The 13,119-nt window shown below is 40.4% G+C and overlaps 1 protein-coding gene across 2 annotated transcripts; it reads right to left on the bottom strand.

The window, feature by feature from the left end:
- Nucleotides 1-474: 474 nt before the first annotated feature.
- Nucleotides 475-12,391, bottom strand: TASL (TLR adaptor interacting with endolysosomal SLC15A4). Of its 2 annotated transcripts, XM_031599283.2 has the most exons (3): nucleotides 9,342-12,391; nucleotides 5,428-5,518; nucleotides 475-2,453 (listed from the first exon to the last, which is right to left on the bottom strand). In XM_031599283.2, the coding sequence occupies exon 3, from the start codon at nucleotides 2,450-2,452 to the stop codon at nucleotides 1,583-1,585; it is 870 nt and encodes a 289-aa protein (XP_031455143.2). In that variant the 5' UTR covers nucleotide 2,453; nucleotides 5,428-5,518; nucleotides 9,342-12,391; the 3' UTR covers nucleotides 475-1,582. The 2 variants fall into 2 exon arrangements, with proteins under 2 accessions (XP_031455143.2, XP_031455142.2); XM_031599282.2 differs by lacking the exon at nucleotides 5,428-5,518.
- Between the last annotated feature and the right edge of the window lie 728 nt (nucleotides 12,392-13,119).

Raw genomic sequence — 13,119 nt, 5'->3', positions numbered from 1 at the left:
TGCCACTTTGTTCACACAGTATGTGCTGTATACAGTGAGTCAAGTTGAGCTTGAGAATATATGTGTCAGGTATATATGTGTAACTACACATTACTTTGGACGTTTCCCTTCAAAATATCATTTTCCTATTTGTAGCTTGCATTTTATCAATTTCCAGAAATACTGTAAGCCAGAAATTATCCATCCTGCATTGCTGAATAATAGTATTGGGGCAGGCTGCTATGGCAACAGATGTATGATCTCCAGATTCACACCTGAAATGCTCATACAGTAACAGCTTTTTGGATACCCTTTCAGTGTACAAGCAGGAAAGTATACTGAGCTATCCCAGTAACCTCTGGGAAGAGAGCAGCTATAAAATAAACTGAGATTTTTATTACACTACATTGTTTTGAAATAGACATAAATGCATGCTTCGCATTAAAAAAAAAAAAAAAAAAAGGACAAAAGGACACAGAGGCCAAAACAACAGAGTTAAATCACTGACATAAAAACATCTGATGAATATTTATTATAAATTAGTATTTACATTATACTTACACTTGGAAATTCAGCCAATCATAGATTGGCATTACCAGTGTGTTTACATATCAAATCAGGTAACCATCATTGTCCATGAGGCAGCAAATTACTATTTTCTTTTTCTTAAGAGCTGAAGTTTTACAGAAAAAGACCTTTATATTAGAAATATATTAGGTTCAGTTGAGCTTGACCAAAGGTCAAAGGAATTGTCCACGCTAATCACTGAAGCTTTGACTTAGCCTTTATTTTTCAATTTGAAATTCTCCTAAAAAGAGGCAAAGATGAAGTAGAATTCATCTTATTATCACCACTATCCCCATGTGGCCACTCCACAGATGCAGGCCTATAGGCTGTTGACCAGTATGGTATCTGTCTGGCATAGACACAGGTCACCAGCATTCACCATAGAAGTTCAGTTCATACACATGCATGCTCCCACTGGTCTGTCTGGAAAGAGTTTTTGCTTGCAGAAATGTTTTAATAGGAAGACACCAATGGAATAATTAGAGTTAGTATAGAATAAACTCTGAAGTGCCTATCACTCAATAACATTAAGAACAAATGATAAAAACACATGAAGGGGTGACATAAGTGAAGCTGTTTGGGGCAGAAGGTGGGCCAGACTGAATTCTCTATTTCTGTGGCTCTGCAATCCCTGTGCTTTCAGTGTTGTAAGTCATAGCTTCTTGCAGGCCCTCAGGTAGTAAGGCAGATTTCAGGGAAGGAAAGTTGAAATGAGATGTCAGGCAAGGGGGAATAAGGAGAACACCTGGAAGAGTGTCATACACTCTTAGTCATTTTTCTACCAAAATATTTTTAATGTCCATGGCTCATTGAAATAAGTCTTTGGGAATACTTTTCTTTTTCTTTAACAATAAATCATCTGGCACGTGATAGAGGGACATCTGTGCAGTACAGATATTTTTACTTAATATGTGCTGGAAGGTTTAACTGGTAGACAGTAAATACATTTTTATGAAGGAGAAAGATGTCTTAAAAGAAAAAACTAACAATTGAGGTTTCAGAACGTAAGAGCTTTCTAGCTGCAGACATTCTAATACTATGCATTAGTGTTGCTATATTGGGAAATATGCAGACTGGGCGTGCTAATTTCTGAGAATATTTGTTCACTGGCTATTTGCAAGAAGCGGCTGATGACAATGTCCTTGGCCTTGGTGGTCTCCATTTTCCTCTCTCGTGATATCTGTGTGCTGATTTGGTCTACATTAGTCATTATGAGCTCTGAGGCCAGGATCTGTGTGGGGGATGCCCTGTTGGCTGTGCTGTCCATGATGTACTGCTTGTACAGCTCCATCAGCTTCTGCTCCAGGTAATCGTTGAGGGCTGAGTCAGAGAGGGGCTGCTGGTGTGGCACCAAGCTTGCCACACGCCAGCATGATGAGAAGCCTTGAGCCTGCTTGCGGCCTGTCTCGCTAGGGGGGACCCGCATGGACTCCATAGGTGGAGGAATCTCTGAGGACTCCAGGAAGGGGCCTATGCCACTGTCACAGGTAAAATCGGTTGCCACTGAGCTGATAGGCACCACGCAGTCCCCAGCTATGTGCAAATCACTGTAGTTCTTGAAAATGCTTTTGCAGGAGGATGGAACCAGGTAGGTGTCTCTTCTTGCCAGCCCTTCACAGACATCCATAGCTGGAGATGCCTGCCCTTCAGGCAGTGGGGGCTGCATGGGCTGTTGGAGTTTGTCTTTCTGCCTTCTGCTATGTTTGCTTCCTCTAGAGTGAATTGAAGAAATGCATTTGCCAGCAGATCTGCATCTCTGAAGGAGGCTTTTTCCTTGTGATTCATCCCTGGAGGAACAATTAATGGACCTCATTTCATACACCACTTCCTCCACTGTTTGGTTGGTGCAGAGCTCAGAGTCTTCATAGAGGTAGGCAATTCTGTAAAGGTAACCTTCTGACAGCATCCTTCAAGAAAGCAAAGGAACCACCATCAGACAGAAAAATGACAAGAAATCATTAGTTCTCAAGTCATTGAGCGGTGACTATACTCACAGTTCTGTTACTAGCTACAGAGATATCTTTCTGATTTGGGCATTAACAAGTATCTGTCTTTCTGGGAGATGTAGTGAAATAATCAATTTGTTTCCCTATTGTGATATTAACTCAATCACGTCTAAGCATATTCTGCATAACATAGCATGTGGTATAGAATCATAGAATCACATAATCACAAGGTCGGAAAGGGCCTACAAGATCATCTAGTCCAACTGTCCTCCCATTACCCTTGCTACCACAAACTAAACCATATCTCGTAGCTCCTCATCCAGGCGCCTCTTGAACACTGCCAGGGACAGCGACTCCACCACCTCCCTGGGCAGACCATTCCAGTGCCTGACCACTCTCTGGGAGAAAAAATTCTTCCTTATGTCTAATCTAAACGTCCTCTGGCACAACTTGTGGCCGTTTCCTCGGGTCCCATTTGTTGCCTGGGAGAAGAGGCCAAACACCTCCTCATCACAACCTCCCTTCAGGAAGTTGTAGAGTGCAATGAGGTCTCCCCTGAGCCTCCTCTTCCCCAGACTGAACAATCCCAGCTCCTCCAGCTGCTCCTCATAAGACTTGTGCTCCAGACCCCTCACCAGTTTTGTTGCCATTCTTCCAGGGCCTCAATGTCTTTCTTTGAGGGGCCTGTGTGGATAATCCATCCAAAGACAAGTGAGTTGGGAAGAAAGGAACAAGTGGTATGTTGCAGTAATAACTGCTGTAATAGTTCATGCTTAAATATGCATATTTTTGCTCATGATTTCAGTTCAGAAGCCAAGGGTTTTCCCCACCTTTTCCAAGTGCTTTGAAGCAACTTCTACTGTGTGTGGTTTGTCACCTGTTTCTGAACTATGTTAATTTTAGATTCATATTTAGAGTGTAACTGTCTTTTCCATACTGATCAGTGACTGCAAGTGTGGTTCCCTTTTCACTAAAAATTCTCAGATTGTGAAATTAGCATTTACTACTTTTGCATGAGAAACCTATATAGGCTTGAGCAGTGGGCCCAAGAGAACATCAGGAGGTTCAACAAAGCCAAATGTAAGGTCTTGCACCTGGGTTGTAGCAACTTCCACTGTCAGTACAAGCTGGGGGATGAAAGGATGGATCACAGACCTGTCAAAAAGGACCTGGGGGTCCTGATGGATGGCAAATTGGACCAGCAGTGTGCCCTCACAGCTCAGAAAGCCAACTGTATTCTGGGCTGCATCAAAAGAAGCAGGTCAGGGAGGTCTGCAACTGGTGAGGCTTCACCTGGAGTACTGCATCCAGATGTGGAGTCCTCAGTACCTGAGAGACATGAACCTGTTGGACTGCAGCCAGAGCAGGGCCACAGAAATGATCCAAGGGATGGAACACGTCTTGTATGAGGACAGGCTGAGAGAGCTGGGGCTTTTCACCCTAGAGATGAGAAGGCTCTGGGAAGGGAAGACCTGATAGTGGCCTTTCATTATCTAAAGGGGGGCTATAAGAAGGAAGGGGAGAGACAATTTATGAGGGTCTGTGGTGATAGACAAGGGGAATAATTTTGAACTAAAAGAGGAAAGATTTAGACTGAATATAAGGAAAAAGTTTGTGATTTTTTTTTTTTACACTGAGGGTGGTGAGGCATTGAAACAGGTTGCTTAGAGAGGTAGTCGATGCCCCATCCCTGGAGACATTCAAGGCCAGGCTGGAGGCAGCTCTGAGCAACCTGATGTAGCTGTAGGTGTCCCTGTTCATTGCAGGAGATTTGGACTAGATGAACTTTATTGATCTCTTCCAACACAAACAATTTCATGAATCCATGATAAGCTGGATGGAATTGTCTGTAGTTTTTAGACATTAAAATGTCAGTGGCATAAGCAAGGTTTTTCAGAGGCATGCATTCATAAGCTCTGAAATCATCTTTTTGGTTCTAGCAGCCACTGATCCTCTCCAGGTACTAGAGCTGGTAGCTCAGTTTCAGAATCTGTGTAGACAGTGTCAATGACAAATAAGACTCACTAGCAGGAACAGAAATGTCTCTGTATGTCACCAAATGTTCTGCCCAAGTCGAAGTAGTTCCACTGCCATATAATTGTTGTTAAGTCCACCTTTGTGTCTTTTATTTAAACAGATGTCAAGGAAATGATTCACAGGAAAGATGTCATAAAGAAATTGTGTGACCCAGCAAAGAGAACATAAATCTTAGTTACATAGATAGATTTTTCCTTAGTACAAAATATCTTGTGATAGAGAAGCAAACAGATTGTCTTTGTGTAAACAGTGATTACTTCTTTCACTTACTGCTTAATCCATTCATATCATTTTAATCCTTATGGGCATTGTCTGTGTAGCATTTGAGCATATGTCCCAGTTATTTGTCAAAACACCTGCTGTGAAGGGGCACTATACCTCACACTGTGAGTGGGGAGGTAGGATCTCTCTGGCACATGTCGTACTACTCCATGCTGTTGTTGACGGTTAGATTTTTCTTTTACAAGAATGAAAACATTTTCATTTCTTAGTCAGGCTTTTCTTGTGCTACACTTGCTAGTGCAAAATGCTGTAGTAGTAATAAGTGTTGGCTAAATCCTGACTATGGACTTTATGCAGATGTTGGCAAGAAAACAGCTTGATACTTTCCCCAAAAGGGAAATAAATCATTTCCACATTATGAAGAAGGCAGCTGGAAGAAAAATAAACTTCCCTCAGAAGGAAATATTTGTGAAAATTAAATGTATCCAAACACTTTGGTTACCTGGAGCCCCTCTGCTGCTGCTTGTGTGAGATTTCCCACCGACAGGTAACATTTAGTGAAATATAGTCTATTTACATGAGAGGCATATTTGGGGCCTGGCATTCCTTGGTGTACCTTGCTGTTGGCTTGCTTTAGATTTTAGCTGTGGATGAAGTACCACCACAGAGATCTTACCCAAGTGCTTGAGTTGCTCAGGTTGTAAGCCCACCTCCCTCTCCTCCTTTTCCTTCTGCAATGCAAAGGCTGTTCCCTTCTCTTGCTTACCCTGGGCCAAAGAGATTTAGTGTCAAATTATCACCAACTTAGGCAATCTTGAACATGAAATTGCTATACAGTTATTCCCACATATACATTTGATTCTGAGAAATGAGTGAAAATATAACATATGGCCTATTCACTTTTTAACCAAAATGCACAAAGCCATGTGTGCTCGGGTAGCATGTGACTTGTCTGTCTTTCCTACTGCCCAGATGTATCTTGTTTCTGTCATAAGGTGATGCATTAAGGAAATGAAACTGCTGGTTTCATTTCTTCATGCTGCTTTCTGCAGTACTTGTTTTCAGAGGTTTAGAGCACACAGCCTGAGACTGGAATAATAGCAAATTCAAAAACATTAGGCTCCCATCTTGCTTAGGAATTATATATTTGGCTCTTGGAGTTATACAGGGATACCCTTGGAAAGTTGCAAGGGCTGTGGTACTCATCTGACAGCACTCACAGAACTGCTAGGAAATCTAATTGGTATTTTGATAGGCAACGTTCAGAGCTCTGTGTTCAGAGCTGGAATGCTAAGTGAGCTATGTGCGTCTCTCTGATCCTAATAATATATAGCCATGTCACATTATTCTATCATTGCTGATGGCTGGGCACTCAGCTGGGTCACCCTTAATTCCTGTACTTTATATCACAGGGATGACAGTTCTCATTAATTCTGTTTCTTGTGTCCCTTCTCTTAATCCCCCTTTTGTACTGTACACATGTGCATACACTAAGATTCCAAGTGCATGGGACTTGTATCTACTGCCTTTCAATATTTCGAGTTTCATGCTCATTAAATTTGACATTCATTTCTCTTGTCCTGAAAATAACTGTGTGACTGTTACACAAGGAAAAGACAGTCCTGTTTACAATATTGATCTGATGCACTTTGCATATGAGTTGAACAAACAGATATTTCCTTGTGCAGATACTGCATCAGCAGTGGGAGCTATCTGCGTTTTACCTAAGCACAGATTGCAGTGGAGGCACAGGGAGAAGACTGTCTGACTTACAGTTTTTGCTATGTTATCACAGTCTTTATCACTCTGAGAAGCTCTTGAAAAGTCATTTTGTCTTCCCTGGGGTTTCTGTTCAGTTCTTCAGAGGAATAAAAGCCTGAAGGCAGGATGAATGTTTAAAGCTATGTGGAGAGTACAGTGGTATACAGTGGTATACTTTCTAAGTGGCAGCAAATTTGCTGGAATATAATGCTTGGAGATGGTGCCACTGTTTGCTTAAAGACCTCATATTAGAGTCTGAAAGCAAACAAATAGAATGGAAGTTCTTGGCTCGGGACAAGCAAAAAGCTTAAGGAAAGTCTGAGAGGTGTACACAAAGTTATATGATGAATATAAAAACCCTGAGCATGATCAAAAGTTGCTAGGGAAAATGGAAAGAGCATGGTGCCAGCTGGGATCACAGATCAGTAGGGAAAAGCACATTCTTTTGCAAAAAGAGGAAATTGTAAGCTCACAGAAGAGACAAGCCTGTTTTGAAATGGTGTATGTCTGGCTTTCAGCTCTCTGAATGAGACTCTGAACTGTACTGAAGTTGTGTTGTTCAGTTGAAGTTATAGCACACGCTGTAGGTTAGTTAAGCTGTCAGTATTGCTTAAGTAAGTTCTGTCTGACTTACTAGAATGGACTGTAATTAAAGTCTCTGTCTCAAGGGAACCCAAACCCTGTGGATCCATCTTTAGTACATTTTTTCTCAATCTCAACAGACACTTGTATAGTCTATGGAGAAACCACAGGGGTTTGAGATTCACTTCAAACTTCAGCACATGGATGCAAGAGTTCCCCTGGCAAGCTGGATAGGCTGGAGCAGAGAGCCTGCATATGCTGCAGGACTCAAAGGTCACCTTCCACCAGCTCCTGGGAAGCCAGCATAAGGAAATTAGGACAGTGAAGAAGGTAGTGAAATTAGCTGTTCATATGGATAGGTGTAGCCTTTCTTTAATGCATGAAACCCAAGGATTTTTAGTGTCTGAACCCTGTTTGATAAAGATTATGTCCAGTGCCCAGAGCTGGCTTGGGTAAACAATGGGGACTGTTCTTTGAGGCTGGAGTTGTCCTACTTTGCCCACAGTAGAAGAGGACTAGCAAAGAGGGGTTTCTACACAAGCATTGGAATGCTACCCACTGTGCATGTATCTTCCTCTCCCTTCTGCTACAGAAGATGAGGAACCTGCAGGGCTGCACCACAGGGTTCTGCCAGCAACAGCAGCAGTTATGAGCCAAGCCTCTCATGTCCCCTCCCCACAACTCTCTAGCTCCAGTCCTTCTGTCTTCTCTCAAAAGAAAATTTGAGCCCAGCCCATCTTTACTCACATCTCCATAGTTCAAGAGATGCAGGAAAGCTAGGAGAGCCTCTCCTGCAAGGGATGTATGGACCACTTTGTGGGGAACAAAGTTTGAGAGGATTATAATCCTGTATATTACCTTCCCCAGAGACACAATATGCTTTATATGTTTATTGTAATGTTGAATATTGTAATGTTGAATGTTCTTGTTTGACCAGCATCTACCCACTGAACTCCAAGAGCAGCTGGCTTCTTTCATTTAAAAAAAAAAATCCTTTAATATTTGTTTGACTGATGTTTTGTGTGGAGTTTTGTGGGGCAGGCTTCCATAAAAATACAGCAAAAACTCTATGGGGTAAACAGAGCTTCTTGAGCTCTTAGATCACTTCCCATCTAATTCTGTTTTATTAGCTGAAGTTCCTTGAAGCCTTGTTCAAGGCAAGCCTAATTCATCACTTTTCACTCTTCCCTTTCTTAATCATCTATACCTACACAAAGATATTTAGGACACTGTCTATTTTATTTGATAGCATTTTACATCTAATACACAAAGCTGTAAGCATTAATACAGATGCAGGAACAGATCAAGCTCCATATTCATCAGGGCAACTTGACTATACAGTAGTTCTACACTGTGCTTTTCTTCACGGTAGAAGTCATGTCATGTTTCTAGATTTCTGTTTTTATTTTAATGAGTTGTTGGCTGTTGCTATGACTGAACTATTTGTACTGACATATTTTGTATCTGAGAAGTTGAAGTACAAGGGACTGATAGAGGAGAGAACACACTTTCTAGAGCAGAAGAGAATGAACAGTAAAGCATGAAAGACAGAAAATGCTGAAGGATCTTTCCTGGGAGAAGAGGGAGGAAACAGTGCATTAACAAGCCTTGAAACATTAATCATATCTGCTGTAGTATGTAAAAAAAGGAGTGCAAAGTGTGCATATTGTGTGTGTACACACATATCATGCTGTGGGTTTGTACTAAACCAGAATATTGGCTGTAAATCAGGAAAATACAAGGACAAAAGGTCTTTATTTGGGGTGTGGAGTTTTTTTGTTAGTTAGTTAGTTTTCCCCAAAAAAGTCTCAAAATTTTTCTGTGAACATATTTTAATATAAATCCCATTTCATTTGTTACGGTGCCTATTTCTATTTCTAGTCTACAAATAGCGTACTCCACTTCTAAGATTATTTGGACAGCATGCTACCATGTAAAGAAAGACCAAGAAAAATACAACAATTATGACAAAAACAATACATCTGATAAGACTCCCTTTAAAAGTATTCTGAAGTACATTATTTTGGTATGACTTTATGACAGTCTTTAGAAAGATCGGAGACCTGATTGCATGTGGATGGTGGCTGGGACTCTGCAAACACACACATGCACTCAGAGAAGTCAGAAAAAGTGTATCTTTATTTTACCAGCTACCAGATATGAAACCACACAAACAAAACCAAGCCACCTTGGTAACCAAGAGCAATGATTTCAGGTCTTTCCATCACAAATAGTATAGGTACTTACCTCTGAAGATCAGCAGCAGATCAGTACAGAATACTGGTTGTCTTGCAGTCAGTTTAAAGCTTTCTGTCCTACCCTAAAACACAACCTTCTGTTTTAATTTCCTTTTCAAATGCACTTCTAAGATGACGTGTTTTACTTCTAATCCTCTATAGTGCCGAAGTATAGAAAGAAAGTCCCTTAGGAGATGAGGGGTTTTTATAACTGACTGAACGTCAATACGCTTGACTTGCTTCCTCTTTTATGTCTAAATGAAACTTTGTTATGAAACTGTGTATAAATAGCTGATTGCAACACATTCAGTCCATGCAACCAGACTTCTCTTTATTAACTGTTATATAAAACAAGCAAACAAACAAAACCAACAAAACCCTAGTGAACTGAACAATGCTAGAAAAAGTACTCATATTTGTGGCACACCCAATTTTAATCATTATTTATCATTTTATTTTTAACAGACACATGAAGACATCTAGGTCAAGAATGTCATACCAAATTCAAAGCAGAAATGTACTTCACAGCAGCTCTATTTTATTGTCTTCAGATCTCTGATATCTCAGCTTCCACAAAACAGCACAGCTTAGCTGGTTAGTGAGGCTTTGCTTTTGGAGTATCTGCAAACCCGGCCTGAGGAAAGTTAGACCCAGCATGCTCAGTACCGCAGTGCCTGCCACATCCAGGCAGACAGCATCTCTTAGCAAGGGCAGCGTGTTAAAATTCATTGGACAAGTGGAGTTCACTTTCTGAGCCTGAGATGCATGAAAAACAACCAGGTTTTGTGAATGGTGCTGGAGTATTCCTGAAGGGTCAAAGGACATTTACTGTTTGAAGGACGTAATGGCAAGTCCAGTGCATCAGGAATGTATTCCCATCCTCAAAAAAGAGAAATGCTTTAAGTGAGCTGCTCCACCAAAGAGGCTTACTATAAATCTCTGCTTAGTCTGGGCATGCTTTGTCAAACAGTTCAGAGGCAGCTAGCTGCCTGCCAGCTGTAGGTGAGACGTCTGTTCAAGAAATTATAAATGGGGAGCTTTTGTGAGGACCCATATTCCATTGCCTTTTCTTAAAATCAGTTGTAGGAATAAGTGCAGAAAATAGATCAATTTTCCTGTTAGTGTATCCAGGCAGGTATGTATGAACCAAGTGCATGCTCTTTTCAGTGCATGCTCTTTTCTCCTCTTTTACTTTACACAAATTAGGAAACTGCTCTTATCACAATTCAGAGGTCTTTCCCTCTTTCCCTTCCATCTCAACTTGAGTTCATTCCTAGTTTTTTTTAACCTTGAGTGGTCAAATTGTTTTACCTATATTTTTTTCCAAAAGTTATAAATACTGCTGCACCAGTGCATTCCAAATGAAGTATGTTATCGTACAAGTGATCCAAACGACAGCAGAGAGTATGTTGTGGTTTCCTTGAACAACTATGTACAGGCACGTAAGTATATAAGCCCTGTTATATAATCGGTAGTGTATGATTCACAAGTGGCTTGTAATAAAGTGTCAAAGGGCAATGTTCAGGGTTGGATGGCCTCTTCCTATTGACAATGCCTGTGAAAAAGTCAGAGATTTTTTCTTCTTTTTTAAAGATAATTCAGATATAGACAGTTGTGAACAAAAACAAACAACAACAAAAATCTAAATGTCACCTGCTTCATTTACACCTCTCTAGCTTCAAATAAGGAAGATAAAAGGTGATCCACAATGTATAGACAGATTGATAGACAGATACTTACTGAGACTGAAGTACACAGTAAATACTGTCAAACATCGGAGCATTTCAGTCAGCAGCAGAGAGCAGCTTGAAATTGCATTGTGTTGTTCAGAAAGAAAACTGTACCTATTTCTTTGAGCAATGGAACTTATTATTGCCCATCTCAGCAGCCAACTTGACTAAATGGGCTATCAGCAGCTATACCTGTTGTGCGTGCACCTTGCAGAGTCCTCTGTGGTCATTTTTTAAGCTTTCTAGGATGCAAAGACATCAGTCACTTCTGCTCTTTCCATAGAATTTGTGTTGTGGTTGGACTAGTCCATTTTTTAAAAAGGCAGTTTGCACAGAGGAAATGTAGCAGTGCCTTTTCTTTTCCTGCTTTTTTCACCAAGATACATTCTTTCTTTGTAAGTCCTTAGAGTTTCAAATTACTCAAGTAAAATGTGAAGATTTGCAGGTTCTCTTTCTTCAGTTTTGTTTAATGCTTTGCATACTCTGAAAACTTCTTTAAATGCTCAAAACAATATAAATATTTTCTGAAAACAAGATGAAAAATATACCTTCATTATCATTCTTTGTTTGTAAATCTCAGTGCATGTAGCAAATGTACTTCTGGCTGTAAACAAATTAAGCAGCTGTTCCAGATCACTACACTTAAATGCTACTGCAGAATAAAAAAAGCTTGAGACTGTATCTCAATTCCATAATGACAGATAATTTCCTACTGCAGGAACACCAGCTTCTTGGAACATACCGTATTACAATGCATTCTTTGCTTCACACGTCCAAAATGGTTACTACTATCTGCTCACTTAATTAAGTAGTTATATCCTATGTATCAGACAGAAAGGCATCAGAATTAGATCCCTGGTAAGACATACCAATAGGTCTAGGAGGAACCTCTTTGTCTGCTTGGGATGTATTTCCACTTTTTATTCAATATATGATATTTATTTTGTACAGTGCAGTGTCTGGAGTGGAGACTCCTCCAGCCAACAACATAGTCCTAGACGAGGATGCTGACATTGTTTTGCCAGAGCAGGGTGCAGCCTGCCATTTTCTCCTCCCCTCGGCTTTCTTCTCCCAGGAACCTTTTTCTGACTTTTTGCCTTTGGGTGAGCTCTTCATTCCCTTCTCAGCAAGTCTCCAAATTTAATAAGCTTAACCTTCAGCAATTCCCAGCTGTAGAGAGAAGCAGCTTGTTTCATCTGCTGTGCCTTGAGGACAAGGAATACCATTCATCTCCACAGGACCAGTTCACTGCAGTATCAGCAGTGAGCTGCTGATTTCTTCCTGGCTTTCCACTGATCAGATTTCTTCTGTGTCTGGATGGACTATCTCATAAACCAAGATTCGCTGTGTAATTCCAAAATGAGAACTAGTTAATTATAAAACTTCCATGCTATATCCAATGGCAATAGAAACAGGCTGTAACACTGCCTACCTGTAAAAGAGCCTACCACATGATACACATTCTAATTTTGTATTCTTTGATTCTTTTAGTTTTATTGAGTTTTTAGTTTTAACAAACTAAATCATGTCTCATGCTGCTAAACTACTTCTTGGTTTACTGACTGCTAATCACTGGTGGTGAGGCTTCAAGATGTCAGAGAAAGAGTTTTTATCTGGCAAACAGGATTGTGCAATAGATAGTCTTTTTCTCTCTTTTTGTAGTTTTTTTAGAATACGCCAACATAACATAATAAATTTGAAACCACTCAGGCTAAGGGATTTTCTGATACTGTAACAAAATTCCACAAAAAAAATTGCAGAAATCCGAGGTATTACAGAACTCTGGTTATTTCACTTGTACTGGCACATGTCTGTACTTTCCAGGGAGAGCCACCCAGTGGCAGCTGGCTGTATTTATTGTGTATTTTTCTCACGCGCTGGCTTTTATTTTCACTGATTACCACATCCCTAACTTCTTGCTTTTACATCTTTTCAGCAGCCAAGAAAATACATTTTTTCAGCTCAGATTCCCAAGTAGTAAAATTACATTAAAAAATATGTCTGAATTGAGGCGCTGTCTTCACAAAGCTTACAACAGTAAAGTTCTTTACTACAAGA

Source organism: Phasianus colchicus, chromosome 1 (genome assembly GCF_987193195.1).
Source record: "Phasianus colchicus chromosome 1, bPhaCol1.hap1.1, whole genome shotgun sequence".
In the NCBI taxonomy this organism is placed as follows: domain Eukaryota; kingdom Metazoa; phylum Chordata; class Aves; order Galliformes; family Phasianidae; genus Phasianus; species Phasianus colchicus.
This window is presented reverse-complemented; position numbering and strand designations above follow the sequence as displayed.

Coding starts and splice junctions, on each gene's coding strand:
- TASL (XM_031599283.2), bottom strand. CDS start 2,452: ATGCTGTCAGAAGGTTACCTTTACAGAATTGCCTACCTCTATGAAGAC.